General features: G+C 38.7%; 1 protein-coding gene across 7 annotated transcripts in view; it reads left to right on the top strand.

Moving 5' to 3' along the window:
* Positions 1 to 848: 848 nt before the first annotated feature.
* The window catches only part of IPO11 (importin 11), a 185,143-nt gene continuing 158,375 nt past the window's right edge, over positions 849 to 27,616 (top strand). For 6 of the 7 annotated variants that reach the window (XR_005068903.1, XR_005068904.1, XM_037062876.1 and 3 more), the window contains exons 1-2: positions 849 to 1,013; positions 23,836 to 23,979. Coding sequence is in view for 5 of the 7 variants with exons in the window: in XM_037062876.1 (XP_036918771.1) it covers positions 23,842 to 23,979 (138 nt within the window). In the remaining 2 variants the exon portion in view is untranslated. Of the gene's footprint in view, positions 1,014 to 8,220; positions 8,307 to 23,835; positions 23,980 to 27,616 lie in introns of all 7 variants that reach the window. The other variant, XM_037062880.1, reaches the window with a different exon arrangement.

The raw sequence follows: 27,616 nt of genomic DNA, 5'->3' as shown, positions 1-27,616 counted from the left end.
TCCAAAATCAATAGGCATGTTTTGGCTGAAGATAAAATAAAAACATCCCTGTGTGATGAACATTTTTATAGTGTAAGACCTATGATTGCTGTTTTCAATCTTAACACAGCCATTTACTAGCTGTGTGATCTTAGGCAGGTTACTTGACCTCTCTGTGCTTTAGTTTCTTTACCTGTAAAATGAGCATAATAAAAATCATCTCATAGTATTGATTTGAGGATTAAAATACACGATTCATATAAAGGTCTTAGAACTGTATCTGGCGTAAACTAAATGCTCAATAAATGTTATCTACTATTATCTCTGTGACTACTCACCTACTTCCTCACAACTTCATTCTAAAATTAAGAAAACTTAGGTCACTAAGCTAGTTAGCAGCAGAAGCAGGGAGAACTGGACTTCCTTTTTAATCTTTCCACCCTTTCTATCGTTGTGGAGTAGAGCGCCCATCAAGTTTAGGATATTAAAACAAAAATATTAGTGAAAATAGGATTATTTTAATAACTTTTCTGCAGAGACGGACCTGTAAAACAATGCAGTTTAGCAGCTAATATCTAGAATAGGGAAAGGAAAATGGTTCTGAATCAAGCTTCAGTCAACTCGGGAGACAATTGATTTTTCCGGGAGAGAAGAAACCCCGACCTAGGGTTTCTATGGTTACACCTCCCTCTGAGTCCAAGCTCCCGGCTCTATACCGCGCAAGCGCATACTGCTGATTTAGCCGTCCGGCGCCTTCGGTTTCGAAGGGAAAGCCCCTCCCTCCTCTTCCCTCTGTGGTCCTATCTCGCCTCTCCTTGCCTATTCCACAGGCTGTGGGAGTCTGTGACGCAATATTCGAGCGTCCGCGTCGTTTAGAGCTGCGACGCTGAACATGGCGCGTTCCTAGAAGCGGCTTTCGGCATTAGTAGGCGGCGGCGTGTGGACTGCGAGCGTGGGGCTCTGGACCAACGGACGCCGCTGCGTGTTGGGGAGTCGAAGCAGGAGAGCTGGGCTATACCGGGCGGAACTAAGCGGTGAGGCCCGGGCCTGAGAGCCCCAGAGCGCACGCGAGTGAAAGGAAGGAGTGGGTAGGGCAGCGGAGCCCTGCGCGGCCGGGAAGGGACGTGGGGCTACAGGGAGGTGAGGGATAGCTGCGGTGCGGCGAGGGCCTGCGGACTTGACTCTTTGCGTAACCCCAGGAACCCGTGGGAGCTCTGGACTCTCCCAGTCATCCCGGAGCTGGAAGTATGGTCATGGAGGAGTCGGGGCGCCGGACCGCAGACACTGAGTCCCAAGATGAAGAGATCGTAGGGTGCCCGTTGTGGCTGTGGTTGAGGACTAGGGGTTGCATTTGCCCTTGGGGGATAGAGAGGCCGTGGTCTTTTTTGGTGTAAAGCCACTGTGCATCATTACTGCACGCATGGCACTGCTAATGGCAATATAGTGAAAGCTTTAACGAAGCATTAGACCCTCGCTAGCCTTTAATGAACAAGTGAAGGAAGTTACACATTTTCAGAGAGGACGTGCTTGCTGGGGGGTATGGCTGCCAAGGCTCAAGCCCATCGACTTCTGCAGCTTTATTTTGGGGGGTATTTGTGATTCAGCAAAACTGTTGGAAACCCATTGCATTTGTCATTTTTCTTTTGTGTGTGTGTGTGTGTGTGTGTGTGATGGTGATTAAGGGGAGTATTATTTCAAAGTGGTTGATTAAATAGCTAGGACAGGTGGATTGTCTACAGGTGCCAAGATTGCTATTGACATACTCTCTCCCCACCCCAGTGAAAAGGAGCTCCGTTGTAGCGCAGTAGTGTCCTTGAAATTTGGTTATTTTTCAGAAGGAAGTAAGGAAGAGCATTTTACAGTCATAGATTTCCCCCATTCCCCACCTCCCTTTGGGTAGGGAGTTCACTCCTCCATTTTCATGTTATTTCAGATTTCTCTATTCAGTACAGAGGCTTCAAGTTAAGGACAGAGTGACTCTACAGTAGAAGGCATCCATTGCATGACACCTTTTCTTTTATGTTTCACTACTGAGGAAGATTTCTGTGAAATTACAGTGAAAATCTTTCCCTATTGGTTGTGATAGGATTGCACAGGGAATAGTAGAAACAGTTTAATTATAGCAGTGCTGTGTGGCAATATGTTATAGCTCTAGGGCAGCTGGACTGCTCTGTCCTAGTTAGACTTCCTAAAGCAGAAGAGAATTCTCACCAAAAAGAATTTAGTTATAGTAATATGATTAGAGGTTCTAAACAAATATGTGGAGATTATTTGGTAACAAGAAAATCTTTAGATGATGTGATACTGTGAATGTGTTTGCGTTCAGATTAAACCAGAATGCGAAAGATTATTTGTAGACTGAGACACTAAAGATTTTTTCAAAGATAAATGCATGTTTTTTTAGAAATAGGAATATTCATATTTTGAAAGATAATATGTTTGATTAGATAGATTTTAGCCTTTGTGTAGTGTGGATGTAGGTGTGTATATTTGTATCTTGTTTGGGGCTTCTCCTGATTTTGTGTTATTTCTGGCAATATTGTTCATTATTTACTGTCTGCACCAAATGGGGATTGTTGAATATCAAAGTGACTCAGGGATCGTAAGACACGCTTACAGGCTTTGTAGGGCTTGAGCCGGATCAGTGTTCTATACTCTTGCTGCTCAAAGTGTAGCATATGGCATCGCCCGAGAGTTTGTTGAAATTGCACAATCTCCGGCTTAACCCCAAAGCTACTGAACCAGAATCTGCACTTTCCAAGCTATCCACATGATAGGAATGTACCTTAAAGCTTGAGACACACAACTTTGGTTGGTAAAGAAGACTGAGATTTTGCATAAAAATTATAGCATCATTTATTTTAATTTGAGATGATCTTATGCTGATTATAGAGCCTGATATATCTGGTTAAAGAAACTTAAGACCCAGCAAGGGTTAGTGACTTGCATAAGGTCACACATATCTAGATGTAAAACCCAGGGTCTGACTCATTGCTTTTCGTTTAGTAGTTACTGCCAGATTATTAAAACTGAACTAAAGCTTTCATGAATGACAGCTACATATTCATTCAACAACAAACATTTGTCATGTGATGGACAGGCAGTTCAATAATCCTGTGTCTTTAATAACTACTTCTGTTTCTTCTTCTGCCAAGATTGCTATTGACATACTCCCTCCCCACCCCAGTGAGAAGGAGCTCCGCTGTAGCGCAGTAGTGTCCTTGAAATTTGGTGATTTTTCAGAAGGAAGTAAGGAAGAGCATTTTACAGTCATAGATTTCCACCATTCCCACCTCCCCTTGGGTAGGGAGTTCACTCCTCCATTTTCATGTTATTTCAGATTTCTCTATTCAGTACAGAGGCTTCAAGTTAAGGACAGAGTGACTCTACAGTAGAAGGCATCCACTGCATGACACCTTTTCTTTTATGTTTCATCACTGAGGAAGATTTCTGTGAAATTACAGTGAAAATCTTTGGTGTTAACCCATGGTGGTTATTAACGTTCCATATCCTTTCCTCCTTAGTCTTTCCTGGATAAAGTTGCTTTCTACTTGACAGAGGAAATGAAAGAGATTGATGGAAACTGAGAACTTCATTGCTTTTTGTCCTCTTTCATCTGAAACATTTCTACCTCTTTCTGTTCATCTTTAAATGCTCTAAGATTTTCTACTTAATGACAATGTTTCCTCACTGTATTGGTTTGCCAGGACTGCCATAATAAGATACTTCAGATTGGGTGACTTAATAGAAATTTATTTTCTTAACAGTTTAGGAGGCTGGGAGTATAACATAAGGTTCCAATGGGATAGGTTTCCTCTGAAGCCTTTCTTCTTGATTTACAAATGACCACCCATTTCTCCCTCTTTACATAGTCATACTTCTGTACACTAGAACCTCGTTTTTTTTTTTTTTTTAAATTAGAACACCTATTGAATGATGGCCTCCTTTTAACTTAATCACTTCTTCAAAAATTTTACCTCTAATACTAAGGATACTGGGATGGTGGCTCCAATATACGAATTTGGGGGAACACATTTCAGTCTAGAATCTCCTTTTTACTGTGGACTGGCACTAATTCATCAGGATTTAAACACAGTCATGTTCAGTACTCTCTCCTCACTCTGAATTCATCTTCAGTTTCATCAGTAATTATTTCCTTAAGTTTCTTGAAAGTTGTTATATTCATTCTCTCCACCTCCTTGTTACTTTCCCCCCTAATATATTGAAGTCAATCTACCACAGTCACTGAATTTAATGGGGATGATGACCCATTGATTTCTTTGTTATGAAATGTACTGGAATCTTTTTAATAATTCGATTTGACGAGTTGTCCTCTGAAGTGCTGTTATGTTTATGCCACACTATAGTTTCCTTATTTCCCTCCTACATCTTGGTTTATTCTGTCTTCTCTGACCACTGGGATATTTGTTTCACTTGGGGTCATATCTTCTGCTTCTCCCCAGTCTCCTTGAATGGTCTTAGCTCTGATGACTTCAACGGCTCTCTCTATTTTGAGGAGCCCCAAATCTCTGCCTGTTTAGCATTCAGCTCTAACACATTGTTGCTGTTTTAAGATACTCATGTCAAAAATTGTTTCTCACCATTTCTGAAGCTGTTTCTCTTCCACCTTCCTATGGTTCTTATGTGCATCACCCACTTGGAGATGCCCAGAGTCTTCATTCTTCCCTGTTATCATCCTCTGTGCTGCCTTTCCCCTGCTTAGCTGTCTATTTATTAAATCTTGCCCTTTTCATCTACCTTTTCCCTGTGGTTACTACCTTGGTTCAGAGTATCATTATTATCTGGATGTCTTTGTAAACCTAAATAATTTGCTTGCTTCCAAGAATACATACCATCCCTCTCAACCCTTCCTTTTTCTGTAGGCAGGTTGCATTGTCTGTAGTTTATCTCTGTAGAGATTTAGATTAAAATCCAAACCACCAATCCTAGAAAATAAGAACCTTAATGATTTGGGTCTTGCTTGCTTTTGCTTTCACCTTCTGTTATTTCCTGCCTCTTATTTTTCTGTCATGCTGAACTATTTACAGTTCTTCAGAAGTTTTAGGATGCTTTTTAAAATTGAGATATTTACATGTTGTGTGTCTTCTAAAATGTACACCTGTCTGACAAACACCCAAATTGTACTCTTCTGCATAACTCCTACTTCACAGAAATGCTACATTATTCCCTCCTGGGAAGCCTTCCCCATCCTCCATATGGTGCGTTAGGCTTTTTACATTCTTCTGTAACAGCTTATTATAGCACTTATACTATATTGTAATTGTTGCCTTTTTTTCCTTTCTAGACTTGAATGCAAATAGCCCCATTTATGTCTCAGAGTAGTGCCTGGCTAGTAGAAGCCATTTCATTGCTGAATGCAAGTTGAATTACTGGAGCTGAAGAGTTGGAATGTTACATACCCTGCAAGTTAGATCAAGTTGGCTGGAAAAGTCAGACACACGGATTTGTTTTTGTGCCTTTACACAACTGGAAGCAGAGATTGAGATTTAGTCATTGAATTAATTAATTCATTCATTCACTTAGGGAGAGAGTTGAGGTAAGAGAAAGAGAAACATCGATGTGGAAGAGAAATGTCAATCAGTTGCCTCCGTGACTGTGGTCGAACCCGTGACTTTTCAGTCTTATGGGTCAGCGCTCCAACCAACAGAGCTACACCGGCCAGGGCTGAATTCATTATTTAACATGTATTTATTCATCACTTTTCATATGTGCCAGCTACTGTTCTAGATTCTAGTGATATACCTTTGAACAAATCAAAGTCCTTGGTCTCTGTACCTTACATTTTAATCAGTGGAGCCTGGACAATAAACATATACATGAGCATGTCAAATAGCTAAATGTGTTATTTGTAAAAATTAAGAAGGATATCCAGAGAGATTCTGGGTTGAAGGGTGAGCTGTTTTAGATTGGGCAGTCAGGGAAGACTTATTTGATTAGTTAACAACTTGAGCAGAGACTGGATTGAAGTTAAAGAGGAGGACATGCAGGTGTCTGAAGGCAAGAGCTTTCGAGCTGGAGGGAACAAGTACAGAGGAAGGACAAGAGGCATTTTGTACGTCAGTTCCACTAAACACGAATGGCCTTATCCTGTCTTTCTGCACACTTATGCAGGAGTTTCTGTGGTTTTAGCACCAAGTGTGGAACTGTTGGGTTCTAGGATATAACCTGAACATAGGGCACACACATGCATTTAATCTCATTAGCAGTGACAAGATTGTTTTCCAAAGTCGTCGTACCAATGTATGTTCCTAGCAGTGATGCATAAGGGTTTCTATTTCCATACATTCTTACCAGCACCGAGTATATGTGGACTTTGTGATTTTTGCCATTCAGATGACTTAAAAGGAATATATCAATTTTTAAGAAAATTCCTGATAACCAGTAAGGTAGCATCTCTTCTAATATTTATTAACCATTTGGCTTTTCCCATCTGTGAATTGTCTATATTCTTTGTCCAGTTTTCTTTTGTATTTATGATTCACATGGGTTTTTGTATACTCTGTATAATAATCCTTTGTTTCAATCATTAGAATTTTTTTCCTAATTTTCACCTTGTTAACTTTGGGTATGATGTTTTCATTGACTCCATTAATTTTGGCCTTCAGTTTTGTTATAGTATAATTTATCAGGAAGATAAGCCTGATGTTGTATTTTGGTTCTTAGGTATGGGGCAACTTTGCCCTCAAGTCTACCCAACTGCCACGGATGAGAGTAAACACTACCAAGACATGATCTGCTTGGGGAGGAGAGGTGTCCAGTTTCTCAGAGGAAAAAGGCCAGGAGCCCCTTCTTCCAGGGGCTTTTATTGGGTTGTAATACACAGGAATACAGGGCGGCAAGGATCAAACAGTAGATAACATTTCAAAGAAATCTGAGGGCTTAGTCTGAGTCATTGTCTGTCACGAAAGGGGGTTGCAGAAACTTTGAGAGATACACTCATTCCCTGCTCAGACCCTTAATGTATGAATGAAAGCACTCTTAGTAAAGCAGGTTTCACAGGATTTTTAAGAATTCTTTCTTATTTTCGATCAACCACTCTAGCAAGGCAAGGAGCTGCACCGCCTTCCCACAAAGATTTTCAGGCTTAAGTGGATTAGAGCCAGGAAGCGCTTCTCCCAGAAGACATGGGGACTCATTCATGTCACATAGCTGGGGGGGAGGGGGGGAGGGAGGGTCCATTGCTCCCTCTTTGTCGCAGCCCCCCGAGTCCTCCCATGATGGCCTCCCAAGTGATCAAGTCTGGCTTAAGTTGCCCCCATCTGAGGAGTTTTACCCCTCTGACTTCCGACCATACTTGGGGGCAGGGAGGTAACTGAGGCAGCATTTGCTACCAGAGACGAGCTTTGTCTCCTAAGTGGCTCACATTCCGGGGGTCGTTCACTCATCCTTAGCCATGGGAGGTAGTTACAGTTCCTGAAACCAGGCAGAGTGGTCCCCAACATTTAGGTCTAAATCTAGTAAAACAAATCAAGACAACAACCACAACAAGAAAACCTCCGAAAACAGTTCATTTCACTTGAGGTATATCAGTGGACAGCACTGTGATCAAAAAGAAAAATGTTATATCCAGTAGAGTTGAGATGGAAGCCTTGAATTCTACGTTCCAGAAATGTCGCTAATCAGCCTGTAACCTTAGAGAAGCCAGTTTATCTCTTTAGCCACTCTGGGACATAGTTTCTTGGTCAGTGAAATAAAATTATTAACTTACTATTTAGAGGACAGTAATGGCTTGATGGTGATAGAAAAATTATTTCAATGATTTACAACATTTTAATACAGAATAATTCCTAATTGTATGGACATTACTGGACATACAGCCTATACATGTTTTAATGAAGTAATTTTTATAAATGTAGTGACCCCTGAGGCTAGCCTCTCAAAACTATGAGATTTTTCCATGCCATAGTTACAGACAGTGGTGTCCTGGACTGGTAATTGGAAACTGCCAATCAGAGGTGCATATATTTGGACAGAACTGATGGTCCCTTAACATCTAGTAAAAGGTTTTGATGAAACATGAATCTGATTGGTTATAGTCTGTTAAATTCAGGCTGTGCAATATATTACTGGCTGTCCAATTTAAAGGACAATATCTGGTGTAAAATCAAGATTTCCTTCCTATTTCTTTGTTTTACATCAGAGAAGAAATTTTAAAACTGATAAGCATAATTGCTGTTCTTCAGTAGTTCTTATACGGATGTTTATTTTTTTTTGTTTCAGCCGAAGAGATTTCAAAGAGGTTGCTGGTGACGCTAGTTGGGGCCTTCCTGCTGGCACTGTCTTGGGGGGGGGTCACCGTGTTTAGGGTAAGATCCTTAGCTTCTCCTCCTGGGAAGTGTTCGGTCCTGGGGACTCTTGTGTATACCAAGCAGGCAAGACACTTACACTGCTGTTTCCCTGAAAGCTCCCAAGTGAGACATGGACACTTGGGCTTGTTGGACAGGACTACTTCCACACCTGCACCCTGGCTCTGTGTGTTGCCTTCTTACGTGGTGCATAATTTACCGGTGCATTTCTTCCCGCCCAGGTAGAGTGCCTTGTTTTATTATGGCTTGTCTTGTTGCACTTCACAGTAGCTTTAAAACAAAAAAACAAACAAAAAAACAAATTGAAAGCAAGACCCTCTACCAGCAAAAAGCCTATGACTTGCTTTGTGGTGGTGACCTAGAACTAAACCTGCAAATCTCTGAGATATGGCTGCATACTCCCCATAAGGGCAGGGTTTTTTTGGGGGGGCGGTCTTTTTAGTTTATTGATGTACCTCATGTGCCTAGAATGATGTCTGACATTATAGGTGTTCAGTAAGTATGAATGAATGAAGGTAGAAATGTCTGATGATAAACCCAGTGAATATCAGAAAGCTGATAAGAGAGCACAGGTTTAGATGGAATGGTGTTAGGTATTCCCAGTGAAAAGTCTTGTTACATTTTCTTGGCTCGATAGGCCCCATTTCAGTACAGGAAGATACTGAATGGACTGTTCAATTCTTTCTGTCTTTATTTTCAGCCATTCATCATCCTGTTTACTGTTACATATTTTGATACTTCTTTCTTTACTGTGATGTAATTCCTATTCTTCCAAAACGATTTTTGTTTCTTCGACCTCTTTCTGTTTCACCTTTTTAAAAAAGCCAGCTTAGCTTTCCACTTTTAGAAATCACAGTGACATCATTGCTTGTTTAGTTCTCAAACAAGAACTAAATGTTCTCACCGAACATTTGCTGTATCCCTGACACCGTACTCTGTACTGGCATATACAGATGAAGAAGACAAACATGCTTGCCTTTAAGCTGTTCATAATTTTGTAGCTGAGATGCAAGTAAATAAGGAAATAGGTGTACTCATAAAAGTATGTACTATGTGGAACAGTAGGGTGGAGGAAGGAGTGCTTTACTATCTAGTTACAGATTTACAGAGGTGATGTCAAATGTGAGCAGCCACTTCAGTGATTTCTGTATCATTGTCTATTAGCTGCCATTTTAATGATTTTATTCGTTTATTTTTAGAGAGAGGGCAAGGGAGGGAGAAAAAGAGGAAGAGAAACATGATGTGTGAATGAAACATCAGTTGGTTGCCTCTTGCATGCCCCCTACCAGGGACCTGGCCTGCCACCCAGGTGTGTGCCCTGACTGGGCATTGAGCCAGCACCCTTTCGGTTCACAGGGTGGTGTTCAGTCCACTGTGCCACACCAACCAGATCTTACCTACCGTTTTAAAAAACACACAAAAGTAGATAGAATTGTCTAATGAACCCCTTCTTATTGTCAATCTTAATATTTTTGGTTACTTCTAACATTTTATTTAACTTACAGATATTTAAGTTCTATTTATATATATGTTTTGCTATTCAAACAATGCTACAACATTCATCTTTTTGCTTATATATTTTGTATATTGGTAAGAGTACATTTGTAGAATAAATTTCTAGCAGTGGACATAATTAAGGGACATAGACATTTAAAATTTTTTAAAATTTATTTTTAGAGGAAAGGAAAGGGGAGAAAGAGAAAAACATCAATTTGTTGTTCTACTTAGTTATGCATTTATTGGCTGATTCTTGTATGCGCCCTGATCCAACCTTGGCGTATCAGGATGATGCTCTAACCAAATGAGCTACTTGGCTAGGGCTTCAGAACAAATGCATTTTTATTTGCTTTTTAAAAATTTTTATTTTTTGATAAGTTTTCACTCAGCACTATTTGTATTAGTTTCAGGTATATGGCACAGTGGCTAGACATTCATATAGGTTACAAAGTGCTCCCTCCAGTAAGTCAAGTGCCCACCTGGCACCATAGATAGTTATTACAGCATTGTTCACTGCATTCCCTGTGCTTTACCTTACATCCCCATGCCTATTCTGTAACTAATAAATTAGTATTTCTTAATCTCAGCACCTTATTTCACCCTCCTCCCCAACACCCCATTTTTGGCTCCATCACTTTGTTCTCTTGTATCTGTGAGTCTGTTTCAATTGTTTGTTTGATTCTACATGTAAGTGATATTGTATGCTATTTGTCTTTCTCTTTCTGGTTTATTTCATCTTACCTCCACCCACTGCCCCTCTAACTACTGTTGGTAGTACTATCTAGAAACTTGTTCAGATTCAGGGTTAACTGTTTTTTGGTTTTTGTTTTTCTTCCTTTTGGCAAGCTGCTGTAAGAATTTAGTTTCTCAAAATAATAAAATGTATCTTTCTTTAAACTTTCTAATACGGTAACTTTTCTGTTACCGTAGAGAAGTCTTCACAGACATTCATTTCTTTTTTGTCTTGGATACATCATCTTTCTCTAGTTTGCTTTTGACCTTAGGTAGCTTAGCAATTTTGTAATATTTCTTATTCCTAATTCCCCAAGAATATGCCTTCTGCCTCCTATTCTTTTTGTAGATTTGGGCTGTAGATATGAATTGACTTGCAAGAATGTAACTATCATTGAAAAAAAAGGATACCTTTCTCTAACCCACCTGTTGGAAATGTTCCAGTAACACATGGTAAATACTATAAGGCTTATACATTCCACTAAAAGGCTACTCTCTTAAGTGTTTGTTTGGAGGAACATTGGAGCTTTGAAATTACTATTGTCACTTTTGCAATGGCTTGTATTTGGTCATGTCTGTCATTTTCCTAAATGTGGAAGACTACAGTTCTTTTCTCATCAGTTGATTTCATTCTTTTTCTCATATTACTCTGCCTGTTCTTGTTCCATTTTCTCAGGCTCCTTTATGCTATAAAACATTGCTTATGTTACTGCATTTTCTTAAATTCTGCCATAATTACTTTGTGGATAGCTTAAAACACATTCAGATAGCTTTAAACACATTCAGATCTTCATCTCACATTGTCTTTTTGTAGAGAATATTGTTTAAAGATTCTGTATTTAACTACAGAAGTAGAGACAGTGGTGTAAGAAGTTTCTTGCTTGTCATGTTTTACTTTATGGTGAGGTTTTCATTTTCATGTTTTGAATCCCATCTTTTTTGTATTAGTATTTTCTTTACCCTCCCATTTATTTCTTTCCCTCAGGAGCTCTTTTTGCATCATTTGTCTATCTTCTTGGACCCTGAAAACTCATTTCTGTATTTCTAGATGACCATCCTGGCCAAATCACAGAGAATTCCAGTGTTCTCTTTCTCTGCCGTTAAAGGTAAAAGGATGCTTGGAATATACTTTTTGGGGCTGTAGTACTTACTTCTTACCATGAGGTGGCATTGCAGATTACTCAGTTTGTTTTTACATTCTTAGGAATGGTAGATCTATGTGGGAGTACCTTATCTGGAAAAGAAACAAGTTGATGTGGAAACTGACTTAGAAATGAAATTAAATTATGCTTTACATCTGAAACAAATACAAAATAATACTGAAATATACATATATAACTAAAAGGAAAAAAATGAAACTAAAGACACTATATTGCTAACAAATATAAATTTATTTTCCTTAGTGTGGTGTAAATGTATAATATGTGAAACTTAAAGGAAAGTAATCAGTAAAGTAGAACTCTTTGGTTGGTTTTATTTTTCTGTTAAATATTTTAAACAATTGGTATTATAAACACCACATAGTAAGAATATCAATATTCTTAGTTGCTTCTTAGAGATGACTGTCTGCATTGAAACTGCTGTTTGATTACATGACTGAGAGTTCCCTGAGTGAGGGAGATTGTTTTGGCAATCATTGGCATCACAAATCTAGGGTATGGCAGAACTCTTGTTCCTGAAGATCAAGGTTGTAAATTTTCTCTCCTGAACTTTATGATCAGAGTGCACTTAGTGACCACATTACCTACTTAAATGTGCTATATTTAATATAGTGCCATGATTTTCTATATGTGCTTGACAAGGGAAATATGCATTGATTTTAAGGTCTTGAGAAGTTGACAGGTTTTAGGAGTAGGGAAGAGAAATGAAGCAAATTTTCCCATGGAAATTTAGAACAGATTTAAAGTGAAAATTCTTGGCCTTTTGAAAAATGTTTTTTTCAACATAAAGATAAAATATGTAGACTCTGAGAATCCTCATGATCCGTGGGACTGCCTAAACACAACTACTCTTCTAATTTGATTTGTTTTCTGCTTGTCTTTTATTCTTAGGGTGTTTGGAGATATATGGAATTATCTTTAGTCAAGTGCTAGAAAGTGCTATTCACATAAAACATGCAGGGATGCTAAATGACCTGTAATGTGTACACAGAGAATAGTTTCCCTGTGCAAACCACCAGATGGACGTGCTGTGTCAGGAGACTGAAATGAACCTGAAGTGTGCAGTATGGGTTCGAATGGCACTGGCGTCTTTGGAACCTAGACTGTTGTCACAAGTCTGTGTCTTTAATTTTACTTTAGTTACTTGAACACATGCTCTTCCTTGCTCTGAATTAACATCATTTTTTGTTGTTGATACTCTGCCCAAAGGTTTTTCATTTAGTCACTTTTCCTTGTGTCTTACAGACTGTGGCATTTATACAGTCAAAGCACTTTAAAAAATAACAGTTTTATTAAGACACACAGACCGTACAAATTGCTTACTGGAAGCATGCAGTTCAGTGGTTTTTAGTATATCCACAGAGTTAGGCAACCATCACTGCAGTCAGTTTTAGAACATTGTCATAGCCCCAAAAGAAACCACATTCCCATCAGCAGTGTCTCTGCTTCATGTGTCTCTGGATCCTCTCTATGTCTTCCTTGCAGAAGTCTCTGTTCAAGTCCTTTCCCCATTTTTCAATTGGGTTAGTTGTCTTCTTAGAGTGAAGTCATGTGAGTTCTTTGTATATTTTGGAGATTAAACCTTTGTCTGAGGTATCATTGGCAAACTGTTTTCCCATCCAGTTGGTTGTCTTTTTATTTTAATGCTGTTTTCTTTAGCTGCGCAGAAGCTTTTTATTTTGATGAGATCCCATTTGTTTATTCTTTCCTTTATATTCCTTGCTCTAGGGGACATATCAGTAAAAATGTTGCTGTGTGAAATATCTGAGATTTCCCTGCCAATGTTCTCCTCTAGGACTTTAATGGTGTCACAGCTTATATTTAAGTCTTTTATCCACCTTGAATTTATTTTGGTGTATGATGTAAGCTGGTGCTCGAGTTTCATTTTTTTGCTTGTAGCTGACCAGTTCTCCCAACACCATTTGTTGAAGAGGCTATCTTTACCCCATTTTATGTTACTGCCCCCTTTGTCGAATATTAATTGACCGTAGAGAGTTGGGTTTATTTCTGGGTTCTCTATTCTGTTCCATTGGTCTATGTGCCTGTTTTTATGCCAGTACCAGACTGTTTTGATTACAGTGGCCTTGTAATACAGTTTGATATCAGGTATTGTAATCCCTCCTACTTTGTTCTTCTTTCTTAACATTGCAGCTGCTATTCGGGGTCTTTTATGGTTCCATATAAATTTTTGAAGTGTTTGTTCTATGTCTGTGAAATATGCCATTGGTACTTTAATAGGTATTGCATTGAATCTGTAAATTGCTTTGGGTAGTATGGACATTTTGATGATGTTAATTCTTCCAATCCATGAACACGGTATATGTCTCCATTTGTTTGTGTCTTCCTTGATTTCTGTCTTCAGTGTTGTGTAATTTTCTGCATACAGGTCTTTAACCTCCTTGGTTAGATTTATTCCCAGATATTTTATTTTTCTTTTTGCTATATCGAATGGGATTTTTTTCTTGATTTCTGCTTCTGCTGATTCATTGTTAGTATACAGAAATGCCTTTGATTTCTGGATATTGACTTTGTATCCCGCTGTTTTGCCAAATTCATTTATTAGTTCCAGCAGTTTTTTGGTAGAGTCTATAGGATTTTCCATGTACACTATCATGTCATCTGCAAACAGTGACAGTTTTGTTTCCTCCTTTCCGATTTGGATGCCTTTTATTTCCTTTTCTTGTCTGATTGCTGTGGCTAGAACTTCCAATACTATATTAAATAGAAGTGGTGAAAGTGGACAACCTTGTCTTGTTCCTGATCTTAGTGGAAAAGCTTTCAGTTTTTGCCCATTCAGTATGATGTTGGCTGTAGGTCTTTCATATATGGCCTTTATTATATTGAGGAATGCTCCCTCTATTCCCACTTTGCTGAGTACCTTTATCATAAATGGGTGTTGTACCTTATCAAAAGCTTTTTCCGCGTCTATTGATATGACCATGTGGTTTTTGTCCTTGCTTTTGTTTATGTGGTGTATTACATTTACTGATTTGCGGATATTGAACCATCCTTGCATCCCTGGGATGAATCCCACTTGGTCATGGTGTATGATCTTTTTGATGTATTGTTGGATGCGATTTGCCAATATTTTGTTGAGGATTTTAGCATCTATGTTCATCAGTGATATTGGCCTGTAATTTTCTTTCTTTGTTGTGTCTCTCTCTGGTTTTGGAATTAGGATAATGCTCGCTTCATAAAAAGAGTTTGGGAGTTTCCCATCATTTTGGATTTTTTGGAATAGTCTGTGAAGAATAGGGGTTAGCTCTTCCTTAAACGCTTTGTAGAATTCTCCTGTGAAACCATCTGGTCCGGGGCTTTTGTGTGATGGGAGTTTTTTGATTACTGCTTCAATTTCATTTGCTGTTATTGGTCTGTTCAGGCTTTCTACTTCTTCTTCATTGAGTTTTGGAAGATTATATTTTTCTAGAAATTTGTCCATTTCACCTAGGTTTTCAAATTTCTTGGCATACAGTTCTTCATAGTAATTCCTTACAATCCCTTCTATTTCTGTGGTATCAGTTGTAATCTCTCCTCTTTCATTTCTGATTGTGTTTATTTGTGTCCTCTCTCTTCTTTTCTTAATGAGCCTACTTAAAGGCTTGTCTATTTTGTTTATCTTTTCAAAAAACCAACTCTTGGATTCATTGATCCTTATAATTGTGCTTTTGGTCTCTATGTCATTTAATTCTGCTCTGATCTTGGTTATTTCCTTCCTTGTACTTGCTCTGGGCTGTCTTTGTTGTTGTTCTTCGAGTTCTTGCAGGCGTCGGGTTAGGTTGTTTGTTTGAAATGTTTCTATTTTCTTTAGGTAAGCCTGTATTGCTATGAACTTCCCTCTCAGGACTGCCTTGGCCGTGTCCCATAAGTTTTGGGTTGTTGTGAGTTCATTTTCATTTGTTTCCAGAAACTTTTTGATTTCTTCCCTAATTTCAATCTTGACCCATTCGTTGTTTAATAGCATACCATTCAGTCTCCATGATTTTGGGTGTTTTGGGTTTTTTCCTTTGGGGTTGGTTTCTAATTTCAGTCCCTTGTGGTCAGAGAAAATGCTTGGTATGATTTCAATTTTCTTGAATTTGTTGAGGCTCATTTTGTGTCCTATCATGTGGTCTATCTTTGAAAATGTTCCATGTGCATTTGAAAAGAATGTGTATTTAGCTTCTTTGGGATGAAGCGCTCTATATATATCAGTCAAGTCCATTTCTTCTAGAGTGTCGTTTAATGCTGCTATATCTTTGTTGATATTTTGTTTGGAAGATCTGTCCATTTTTGACAGTGGGGTGTTAAAATCCCCTACTATAATTGTGTTGCTGTCAATATCTTTCTTGAAGTCTTCTAGGATTTTTCTTATATATTTGGGTGCTCCTATGTTGGGTGCATATATATTTATGATGTTAATGTCTTCGTGCTGGATTCTTCCCTTGAGCAATATGAAGTGACCTTCTGGGTCTCTCTTTATGGCCCTTTTTTTGAAGTCTATTTTGTCTGATATTAGAATTGCTACCCCGGCTTTTTTTTCTTGTCCATTTGCTTGGAAAATTTGTTTCCAGCCTTTCACTTTTAGTCTGTGATGGTCTTTTGTCCTGAGGTGGGTCTCCTGTAGGCAGCATATGTGTGGGTCATGCTTTCTTATCCATTCAGCTATTCTATGTCTTTTGATTGGAGCATTTAATCCATTTACATTTAAGGTTATTATTGATAGGGACTTATTCATTGCCATTTTTGTACCACAGTTCCTCTCTGTCTCTCTCTTTTCCTTCTTTTCCTTAAAGCAGTCCTTTTAGTATTTCTTGTAGAGCTGTTTTGGTGGAGGCATATTCTTTTAGACTTCTTTTGTCTTGGAAGCTCTTTATGTGGCCTCCTATCTTGATTGAGAGCTTTGCTGGGTAAAGTAGCCTTGGTTGTAGGCCTCTGGTCCTCATTACTTGAAATATTTCTTGCCATTCTCTTCTTGCTTGGAGTGTTTCCATTGAGAAGTCAGTAGCCAACCTTATTGGGACCCCCTTGTATGTTACTTCCTTTTTCTCCCTTGCTGCCTTTAAGATTCTCTCTTTGTCTTGGAATTTTGCCATTTTAATGATGATGTGCCTTGAAGTGGGCCTCTTTGGGTTCCTTTTGAATAGGACTCTCTGTGATTCCTGGATTCCTGCAACTTTTTCTCTTATCAAATTAGGAAAATTTTCCATCATTACTCTTTCAAATAGGTTTTCTATCCCTTGTTCTTCTTCTCCTTCTGGTATTCCTATTATTCGGATATTATTACGTTTCATATTATCTTGCATTTCTCTCAGTCCCTCTTCATTCTTTTTGAGCCTCTTTTCCCTTTTTTGCGCATTCTGGGAGATTCTTTCTACTGTGTCCTCCAACTCGCTGATCTGATCTTCTGCCTCATCAATCCTGCTTTTCATTCCTTCTACTGTCTTCTTCAGTTCCGAAATTGTATTCTTCATTTCCTCTTGTCCTTTGCTGATAGTTTCTATTTCCTTTTTCATCTTGATATAGTTTGCAGAGAGCTCATGGTAGCTCCCCTCTAGTTTCTGGTAGTTCCCCTCTAGTTTCTGGTAGCTCCTGATAACTAGTGCTTTGAATTCAATATCTGATAGCTGACTTGCCTCTCTTTCATCTGACATTATTTCTGAGACTTCCACCTTTTCTTTCATTTGGGCATTGTTTCTTTGTCTTCCATTGCTTATGAGACTCTTCTTGTTAGCTTCAGCTTCTTAAATTGATCTGTTTTGACTCCCTAGATTTATGGTGTGAACTTCTGTGGTAGAATACCTGTGAAATTCAGTGGTGCAGTCTCCTGCAGGTATCTTGATGCTCTCTGCTTCCACCTACTCCTTTCTTTGTGTGTGTGTGATCAGCCTCTTTTGGCTGCCATCTTCAATTAGGGCAAGAGTTCCCAGCAATGCATAGGCTTCACTCCCCTGCCTTTCTAGCCCTACTTTTTGTTTTTCTTTTTTTAAAATATTTTATTTATTTATTTTTAGAGGGGAAGGGAAGGAGAGAGGGAGAGAAATATCAATTATGGTTGCCTCTCATGTGTCCCCTGCTGGGAACCAGGAACTGGCCTGCAACCCAGGCATGTGCCCTGACTGGGAATCAAACCACGATCGTGTGGTTCGCAGCCCGCGCTCAATCCACTGAGCTATACCAGCCAGGGCCCACTTTTTGTTTTTATAAATTTGTTTATTCTTTAAATTTTGTAAAAAGAGAATAATACAACATGTCTTTTCTGACTGTCTTTTTTCACTTAGCATGTTTCGATGTTCACTTATGTTGTGGCATATATGAAAAAGGGTATTATTTCTTGTTATTGCTAAATAATATTGCATTGTCTGGAAATACCACATTTTATTTACCCATTCATCAGATGATAGACATTTGAGTTGTTTTCACTTTTGGCAATTATAAATAATGCTGCTGTGAAAACTCACATACCATTTTGTGTGTATCATATGTCTTAATTTCTCTTGGGTATATAAATAGAGCTGGAATTTTGGGTCAAACATTTTGTTTACCATTTTGAGAAGCTGACAGATTTTTCCAAAGTGGCTGCTCCATTTTGCATTCCCCCCAGCACTGCACTGGGGCTCCGCTTGTCCACATCCTCCTCAGTACCTCCTGGTATCTGCAGTTTTGACTAGAGCCATGCCAGTGGTTATGAAGATTTACCCCCAGATTTTCTAAGAGTTTTACAGTGTTACCTCCTAATGTTTGGAGTTAATTTTTGTATATGGTGTAGGGAAATGGTCCAGCTACTCTTTCTCATTTGGATAACAGTTCAACACCATTTGTTGAAAAGACTGCTTTATTGAGTTGCCTTGGTATCCTTGTCGAAAATCAGTTGACTGTATATTTTTATTATTATTATTTTTTAATTCTCAGTCCCAGGATATTTTTTCATTGCTTTTAGAGAGAGAGGCAAGGAGGGAGGGAGAATGAGGAGAGAGACGTGGGGGGGCGGGGGGGAGAAAGACAGAGACAGAGGGAAACATTGATGTGTGAGAGAAACATTGATCGGTTGCCTTCTTCTACACACCCCGACTGAGAATTGAACCCTGAACCTCCTGGGTATGTGTCCTGACAAGGAATCAAGCCCCATGACTTTTCCGTCTATGTATCCATGCACCAACCAATTGAGCCACTTGGCCAGGGTAAAAAAAAATCAGTTGAATTTAGATGTAACAGTTTGTTTCTGGACTTTCAAATCTGTTTCATTAACATGTATATTCATTGTGCCAGTTACCAGCATTGTCATGACTGTAGCTTTTAGTGAGTTTTAAAATCTGAAAATGAGTGAATTTCCCATATTTCTGTTTTTGATTGTGACCAAACAACATATTTGTATGATTTTAATCCTTTTAAATTTGTTTTGGCTTGTTTTTTGGTCTAACATATGGTTTCCTCCGGGGAATGTTTCATGTACTCTCTGTGTACCCTCAAGAGGAATGTGTACATCCTGTTGTTGAGTGGAATGTTCGTTAAATATCTGTTAGGTCTAGTTTGTGTATAATGTCGCTCAAGAATTTCATTACTTTCTTCCTACTTGTTCCATCCATTATTGAAAGTAGAGTATTGAAATCTCCAGCTGTTACTGTTCCTGGTGTGGAATCTCTGCCCTTTGAGCCGGCTGGGGCAGGCACAACTGAGGCCCACTGTGTTTGGCCTTATGTGCTTGAAGCAGAGGTTGTGCTTGGGTGGAAGAAGAGAGCCCTCGGCCTCTCTGCCACACTTGCCTGAAATGGAGCGGCAGCGCAGCTCGGGTGGATGAGAAGTGCCGACAGCCTGCCCCTCCTTGGGAGAAACCGTAGCTCTGGATTAAGAATTGGTTGAGAGGGAGCCCCTGGTTCTTGGCTACACTACCCAGGAGTAGAGCTTCTGTGGCACTGGAATGGGAGTGAGCTCATGGCTCAGTGCCACATATTCTTGTCATTCCTACCAAGATTTAGTAGTACTTCTTGCCATAGAGCTTTCTCCATTTATTGTATGTTCTTTTTTTAAAGAGTTTTTGTAAAGATTTTATTTATTCATTTTTAGAGAGAGGGGAAGAGAAGGGAGAAACATCAATATGTGGTTGCTTCTCGTGTGCCCCATACTGGGGCCTGGCCGGCAAACCCGGACTGGGCGTTTACTGTATGTTCTTAACCATACTTTCCAGAGACTGTAAATGGTGTTTTTTATAATTTTTGCCAGCTATGGTTGTTTCACTGAGGCGAGGGTCTCTGTAGCTCTTCATGCTACCATTCCAAAAGTGTTCTGGGAAACAGGAGACTATTTCTTTTTCTTTTAAGCTGATAGTTAGTTGGGCCTAGAGTTTTGGATTAGGTGAAGACTGAGTGTTTTTGATATTTCAGAGGTAACGTTGTATGGGTTTCATTGCATCACATCAGGAAACAGCAAAGGTCAAGTTGTGCAGCTGTTCACGATACTGAGTTTGTTTTATTCGGTTGTGCTGGTGATGACAGCTCCCTTCATTTTAAAGGTTTGTTTGTCTGTTGCACTTAGCAAGTAGTCTGTGGATTGATGCTTGGACTCACCGGGTATATTCCATTCCCCAATTTGCTGTTCTTTCACTTAATAGGTTTAGTATTCATTATTGACTCATGCCTGAATACTTTATTTCACTGGGGGAACCTTTGTTGACATTGAAAATCTTTTTCTTCAATTGTTTATTGTAACCTACACCTTTTTCTAAGTTTACTAACTCACTGCTTTAACATTGATAGTGGGGTGGGGTTATTGTTTACATGCAATCTCCTCAAACTAAGGACAAGCTCAGCTAATGTGGCAATCTAAAGGAAATGGTCATGGCTGACAGTAAAGTCACTGGATCTAAGATGTCTGTTGGCAGAAGTGCTGAGTTTTCCCTTGTCTGCTGCTTTTGATGAAAATTAGTTCAGTTCCCAACTATAGTCACAACTGTATGTCTTTGGACTTGGGTTTTTTCTTCTTCAGAATTGGCAAATATCTTACAGAAACAATCCTAGAAAGTTCAGTCACAGGGTATGAGTATTTTTAGTCCATTACACATTTGCCAGATTGTTTAGACTTTTATAGAATCAAAGAATAGAAAAAGTCCACTAGTGAATACATTGAACTGATTCAATTGTGAAACGCTGTAGGGAGATGGGCAAAATCCCTGTGCCCTTTTAATTTTCTACTTCTTTGTTTTTGTTCTTAGAGAAGAGTTTAGATTTTGAATAATTCTCTTCTGTAGTGTACACAATTGAGGGCTCATAAAGTAGACACAGTATTTCCTCTTGCTCAACATGTTGAAACTGTATAAATTAATGAAAAATCAAAGCATCCTCAATGTTTACATTATTAATTAGAAAACAGGGAAATTTAATCTTGCTGTTTCTGCTTGGTTGTCTTAAGGGTCTTAGTAATTGATTGGAATGCTGAAAGGTAAGGGATAAATCCCTTTACATGTGTAGAGGGTTTTTCCCACTACGCATACACCTCTGCACAGAGGAGCTGTAACAGTGCTTCTGCTGTGAGAGACTGGCTTCCCTGGCCGTCAGGTCTCCTGGTGGTGGTCTCTGTGACGAGCCCGTCAGGTCCACTGAGGAATACATTTAGCCATTCCCACAAATTAGTGTCTGTCTATTCTTTTATCTTCCACCCCTCCACCCTTATTTTCTTTTCTCCTTCTTCCTTCCTTCCTTCCCGGCTTTTTTTCTTCCCCCTCCATCTTTCTTTATTACTTAAAGTTTTCTCCAGGTGTTTTTTGAGATTGGTAGTGTTTCTTTTTCAATACTAGGTGCAAATAACAGTATCAACCCTACTTCTGTAATTATGCTATTCCCCCCAAGTTCTGCTATTCCATAATTATGCTAATTCCCCCCTAAATATCAAAGGTTACCTTTTCACCCTCTGACCGCTAGTAATCACCAGTAGTCATCTATTTTTTAACCACACTGTTTTTTCCCACAGTTACATTGGAATGAATCCATACATCCCCCCACCCCTGTTCTTTGTTGCCATCCCTGTGCTTTTAAGAAAATTCCACAGTTGACTACTATATGAATATTTAATGTGATCCTTTTAGGTTTCTGATGGATTCAGAAATCTTTTTGACAATTTCCCTAGGAACTTACTGTGGGATAGCATGGTGGGTTGGTGGGTGTTTGGGAGTGGCAAAAGCTGGAATTTCGGAGACCTGGTTATTGGGTCTCACTCTGCCATGTGCTGATTACTACGTAATCCTGGACAGCTCTCCTGTAGCTGAAAGGTCTTTCTCTGTAAAACAGTGAGATTGGTCCACGTGTCAGATTTGCTTTGATAGGTTTGTTTGGTATCTTTAAAACACTTAGTATGCTTTAGTAATGTGGTATTTTTTAATAATCCATTATGTTTGTCATTCCTAAATTATTTTTGATGATACATTTAATTTGCAATTTAGGGACTGATAGTTGCTTAAACCTTCCCTTGTAAGTTAATTAATCCTTAGAAATGTTTCCAGTAGAAATTGTGAAAGATGATTTATTTCTCAGACCTAAAACCCTTTTTCCCTATTAGCTGAACCACTCATAGTTGTGTTTCTGTGGGGAAAATACACTCTAGGTTCCAACTCCTATTTTTGAAACTCATATTTTGCAGTTCATTCTAATGATGAGAATATATCTTTCTGATTCTTACCATCTGAGCCACTACTCAGTGCTTGGCACAAAATTGGTTCTCCAGTGTATGAACTGAGCCCTCCTTCCCACACTGGGTGGGCTTCTTGGGATCAAGGATCAAAAGGGGAGGAGGGGACAGGCTGTCCACTTCTGGGGAGGACCTGGATGGAGCAGGTAGGTTGGAATCCAGCAGCTTCCATTAGAACAGGTAAATGCTGAGGGTGAGTGGGGCAGAAGGATAGGACCTCGCTGTGAAGGTCTAGAAATGGGAAAAGTGCAGGTGCATGATGTATATGTTGGGTGTTCTGCACTGTCTTTGCTCTAGGTGAAAACTGCTCTTTTGAGTAGTGGCTCAAAACAGGGACCTGGCTTTTTTCTTTCTTTTTTGTGGGTGGGGATGAATTCTGGTAGAGTATTTTGCTATTATTGTTTATATTAATATTTTCATATATTCACATTGTTTCTAACTTCCAAGGGTTCTTTGGGGGGTATATCTATTAAAAGTCAAGACACTTTATTTTCCCCTACAAGGTTGTCCACAAACTGTTCCTGCTTACTTCTCCAGCCTCGTCTTGTTCTACTTTCCCTTTTTCTCATAAGTGTTAGTCATACTGACCTTCTTAAGTTTATTTCTAATCTTTAGGCTTTGTTTTCTGTTGTTTTCTTTGTCTGGAGCTCTGCATGGCTGAGCATCTCTTGTCATTCATGTCTCTCGTGTCACTTCAAAGGAGCTTTTCCTGAACACCCGATCTAAAGTAACACATTCAGTTGCTGTTAGTCTTTAAAACATGATCTTGTTTTCTTCGTATCACTGCTTTCCACTAGGAGGTAAGCTGCATGAAGTCAGGGACACTCTTTCGTTCTTTGCTATATTCTAAGAACAGTGGTTGTTCACAGCAGGCTTTCAGCAATTTAATGAAATAAATCGGTTAATTAGCTGCCATGGGGTTCAGTGTGAAGTACTTTATTCAAAATTGGTCACCTTTCTTTATCCAGCAAATATTATTAAGCATATATCATGTGTCTTGTTGAGCTCCTGGGTCTGCAGAGATGCTTTAGGTGTCAGTGCTGGCACTTGAGTGAGGCAGTGTTGGATGCTGATCACGGTTAATGTGGCTTTGCTGGTTTGGTCCAGCAGTGCCACTTAATAGACTGTGCCCATGGCGACGTCAGGTCTCTGATCCTTTACTACCAGCACATAGAATTATTACTGGGAATAAATTAATTATAAAGCCTTAATGTAGTGCAGAACAGCATATACACTCAGATAATGGCTATTATTTTAAAACTTGAATTTTATTTTTATTTTAGCTGGCTTGAATTGAACTACGAGAGTTTTAAGTAAGTGTATGGGTGGCACGTAGAAAAGGTAGAAATCCAGCAGAAACATGAAGAAATAGGTGAGTGACTGAAGTGTAGGAGTGATTCAGATCATTGAAGCTTTTTCTCCATTGATGTTTCTGGTAACTTTGTATGTGTAATATACATTCAAATATGTTAATTTGTCATTGCCAGGTTTCCATGGATCTCAATAGTGCCAGCACTGTTGTTCTTCAGGTCTTAACACAGGCCACCAGTCAAGATACTACTGTGTTAAAGCCAGCTGAGGAGCAATTGAAACAGTGGGAAACACAGCCCGGTTTCTATTCAGTGTTGCTGGTAAGTTGTTCAAAATAGTTACTAGTATTTTTAATAAAATGAGATACTATTATATTCATTGTTTTAAAAACCTACTCATGTTGCTGATTTACTTAGTGAAAGGGATGGTTGCACTGCAATTTACTAATTCAAGGCATGGCTCTTTGAGGGCCGTTTAAGAGATGTTTGTTTGCCCTGGCTGGTGTAGCTCAGTGGATTGAGCTCGGGCCTGCAAAGCATACGATTGCAGTTCGATTCCCAGTCAGGGCACATGCCTGGGTTGTAGGCCAGTTCCCAGCAGGAGACATATAAGAGGCGACCATACATTGATATTTCTCTCCCTCTCTCCTTCCCTTCCCCTCTAATTTTAAATAAATAAATAAATGAAGATTTAAACTTATTGAAAAAAGAGAGATGTTTGTTGATGGGTGAGTAAGTAACGGAGCAGGGTATTGGTACTATCTGCTTAGAAGGCTACACTGCTGGGTTTCTATTTTAGCACGTTAATGCTGACCTCAAGTCTATAGGTGGTATACTTCCATGTTTTGTCTTCATCCTCGCCCCTGTTGGGGATGTTGTCAGAGTTGTTCGGGTGTCCTCACTGCAGCTTTAGTCAGGTCTGCCTTGTCCAGTGTGTTTCGATTTAAAACAGTGTTTTGTTTTTTTTCAAACTTAACATTTTTTAAAATTTTTTAAAATTTAACTATTGTTCAAGTACAGTTTTCTGTCCCCTACCCCCTTCCCAACCCACACCCCCATGCTCCCCACCTCCCTCCCATTTCCATACCCCTTAGCTGTTCTCCATGTGTCCTTTATACTAGTTTCTGTGAATCCTTCACCTTTTCTTTCCCCTAAAGTTCTTAACATTTTTATTTTCTTGACATATCTGCACTTTTCCTGGGTGTTAAGGGAAATTGCATAATAATTTAATTAACAATATATGTTTTAACTAAACCTTTCTGGGAGTTTAAAGATTTTGGTTAATCAATATTGTTTTCTCAATGCCAAATAAAAGCAAGTCTTTTTGTCTTAGAGCCTTCGTTATTTTTTTCTTCTGAAAATAAGAGAGTTCTGATTAGTGTTTGAAATTTTGTTTCTGGTGAGGGCAGTAAGCTACCAGTGGATCAAAATTGATCCAGTATTTGAGACTGTGACACATTTAGAAAAAAGCTGTTTATCCTGCCGTGTAAATAGAAAATTATAGCAACTGACACACATATTTTGAATTTATGGCTACACTGTTTGAATTTGTGAAATTTAGGAAGATACTAGTCATGATTGTAAGGGAGGTGAAATGTCAAGAGTGATAATTGATACTCTGAAGGTAATGTGAAAGTTGGGTGGTTTGGTGTATTAAAAAAAGGTAAAAAATACTGATTTTTAAGATGCTGAAGAAAATATCTTAGATGATCCCAGCATCATATTTTTAAATTTTGGGGACAATGTAAATCTTTAGAAAACCTTGTGTATTTTTACTCTTCATATGCTTATTTAGATGAATATGCTCTATAATTAGCCTTGTGTTTTTTCATGCCAAAATCTAAAACACTTCCTGGGATTTCTTATTTTAGTTATTCTGGACCTTAAATGTACCAATAGGTATCTTTGCTTAATTGGTAACATTTTTACATAACATTATTAATATTAAGTGCCTAAGATTTTTGTTTTTATTTTTACTACTTATACTTTTCTTCCTAGAGGAATAGTAAAATTTCTTTTAGGTGGAATAGATTATATTTATAATAAATTACAAGTGACTGAGTTTTTCCTTTTTCCTTGTACTTAATCTCTTGGCACATTTAGTCTGTTTTAGCCCTAGCTGATCGTTCTAGAGATTCCTGAATTTGTATGCCTGACTTTAGGCTTGTATTCCAGTCCTGTTATTCAGAGTATGTATGGAATATTTCTGCTTAGATTGACAACTGCGGCTTGACATTTCTTGGTTCTCTAAGTGTAGCTGAGGCGGGTTGAGATCCACCAATTTTCACAGTATTCTCACATTGCTTCTATCATTCATTCATTTGCACAATAGATATTTATGAAGGTTCTGTCATGCCGGACTCTGTGATAGACTTAAGGCATAAGACGTGACTCAGTCTGGGGTAGAAGGTAGATATGTAAAGTTTAAAAATTGAATGTGATTAATGTGGTGAGAGAAGTCCATTTATACTCTTGCAACGGAGAGTCCAGACTGAGGGACTCTGACCCGTGTCAGGGGTATTAAGGAATAACTGGCATTACATAATTATCTTTGCAGTCTTTTTTGTATGTATGCCCATATTTCAAAAATAGTATTATGATATACATACCTGTTTTTTAATATGTAATATATAATATTTTCTGTAGTCAAGAACATACTTCCACATTATTATTTTTGTCTTTGGAGTTTTCCCACATACGGTTGTGTTTAGGAGGTCAGTTCTGGGGATTTGAGTTACTTTTGGTCTGAGGTGCAGTGTAGTTTGTCAGTTAACATACCCCTTAACACTTTTACTTTTGTTTTATGTACACATTATTCTAGATAAGTTTTTTTTTTAATCTTCACCTGAGGATATGTTTTACTGACTTTAGAGAGAGAGGAAGGGAGGGGGGGTGGGAAGAGAGAAACATCAGTGTGAGAGAGAGACATTGATTGGTTGCTTCCTATATATGCCCCAGCTAGGGCTCAAACACGCAGCCTTTTAGTGTACAGGGTGATGTTCCAACCAACTGAGTCACCCTGCCAGGGCTCTAAATAAGTTTTTTTTTAAATAAGTTTTTTTATGAAGAAGTGAAATACTGCAATTTTCAATGTTTGTGATTTTTTTATTTTTTAATTTTAAATTTAATTTTTTATTTATTGTCATTTTATTCTCCAGATTTTTTTATCTTTTTTTCTTCTTGTAGAAGACCCTGTAACATTTCATGTAATACGGGTTTGGTAGTGATAAACTCCTTTAGCTTTGTCTTGTTTGGGAACCTCTTTATATGTCCTTTGATTCTAAATGGTAGTTTTCCTCAGTAGAGTAACCTTGGTTGTTGGTGTTTGCTTTTCATATTTTGAATATTTCTTGCCACTCCCTTCTGGCTTGCAAAGTTACTGATGAGAAATCAGCTGGCATAGCCTTATGGGAGCTTGCTTATAGATAATTAACTGCTTTTCTCTTGCCGCTTTTAAGATTTTCTCTTCGACTCTAACTTTTAGCATTTTAATTATGATGAGTCTTGGTGTGGGCCTCTTTTGGATGTCTTGTTTGTGACTTTGCACTTCCTGGGCTTGTATGTCTATTTCATTCATCAAGTTAGGGAAGTTTTCTGTCATTATTTTTTCAAATAGATTTTTCAATTTCCTTTTCTCCTTCTTGCAGCATCCCCAGGATGTGAATGTTGGTAAACTTGAAGTTGTTCCAAAGGCTCCTTACACTGTCTTCATTTTTGTGGGTTCTTTTTTCTTTTTGCTGTTCTGATTTGGTGTTTTCTGCTTCCTTATACTCCACATTGTTGATTTAATTCTGGCTTCATCTGTTCCGTTGATTCCCTGTCAGGGGTGTCCAACCTTTTGGCGTCTCTGGGCCACACTACAAGAAAAAGAGTTGCCTTGGGCCACATGTTATTAAATATATTGCAACATGTAATCACAAAAAAAGTCTCATGTTTTAAGTAAATGTACAGTTTTGTG

Source organism: Sturnira hondurensis, unplaced genomic scaffold (assembly GCF_014824575.4).
Source record: "Sturnira hondurensis isolate 20B ecotype Veracruz unplaced genomic scaffold, ASM1482457v3 Scaffold0014384, whole genome shotgun sequence".
Classification (NCBI taxonomy): Eukaryota; Metazoa; Chordata; class Mammalia; order Chiroptera; family Phyllostomidae; genus Sturnira; species Sturnira hondurensis.
Note: the sequence above shows the minus strand (reverse complement) of the source record. Positions and strands in the feature narration are given on the sequence as shown.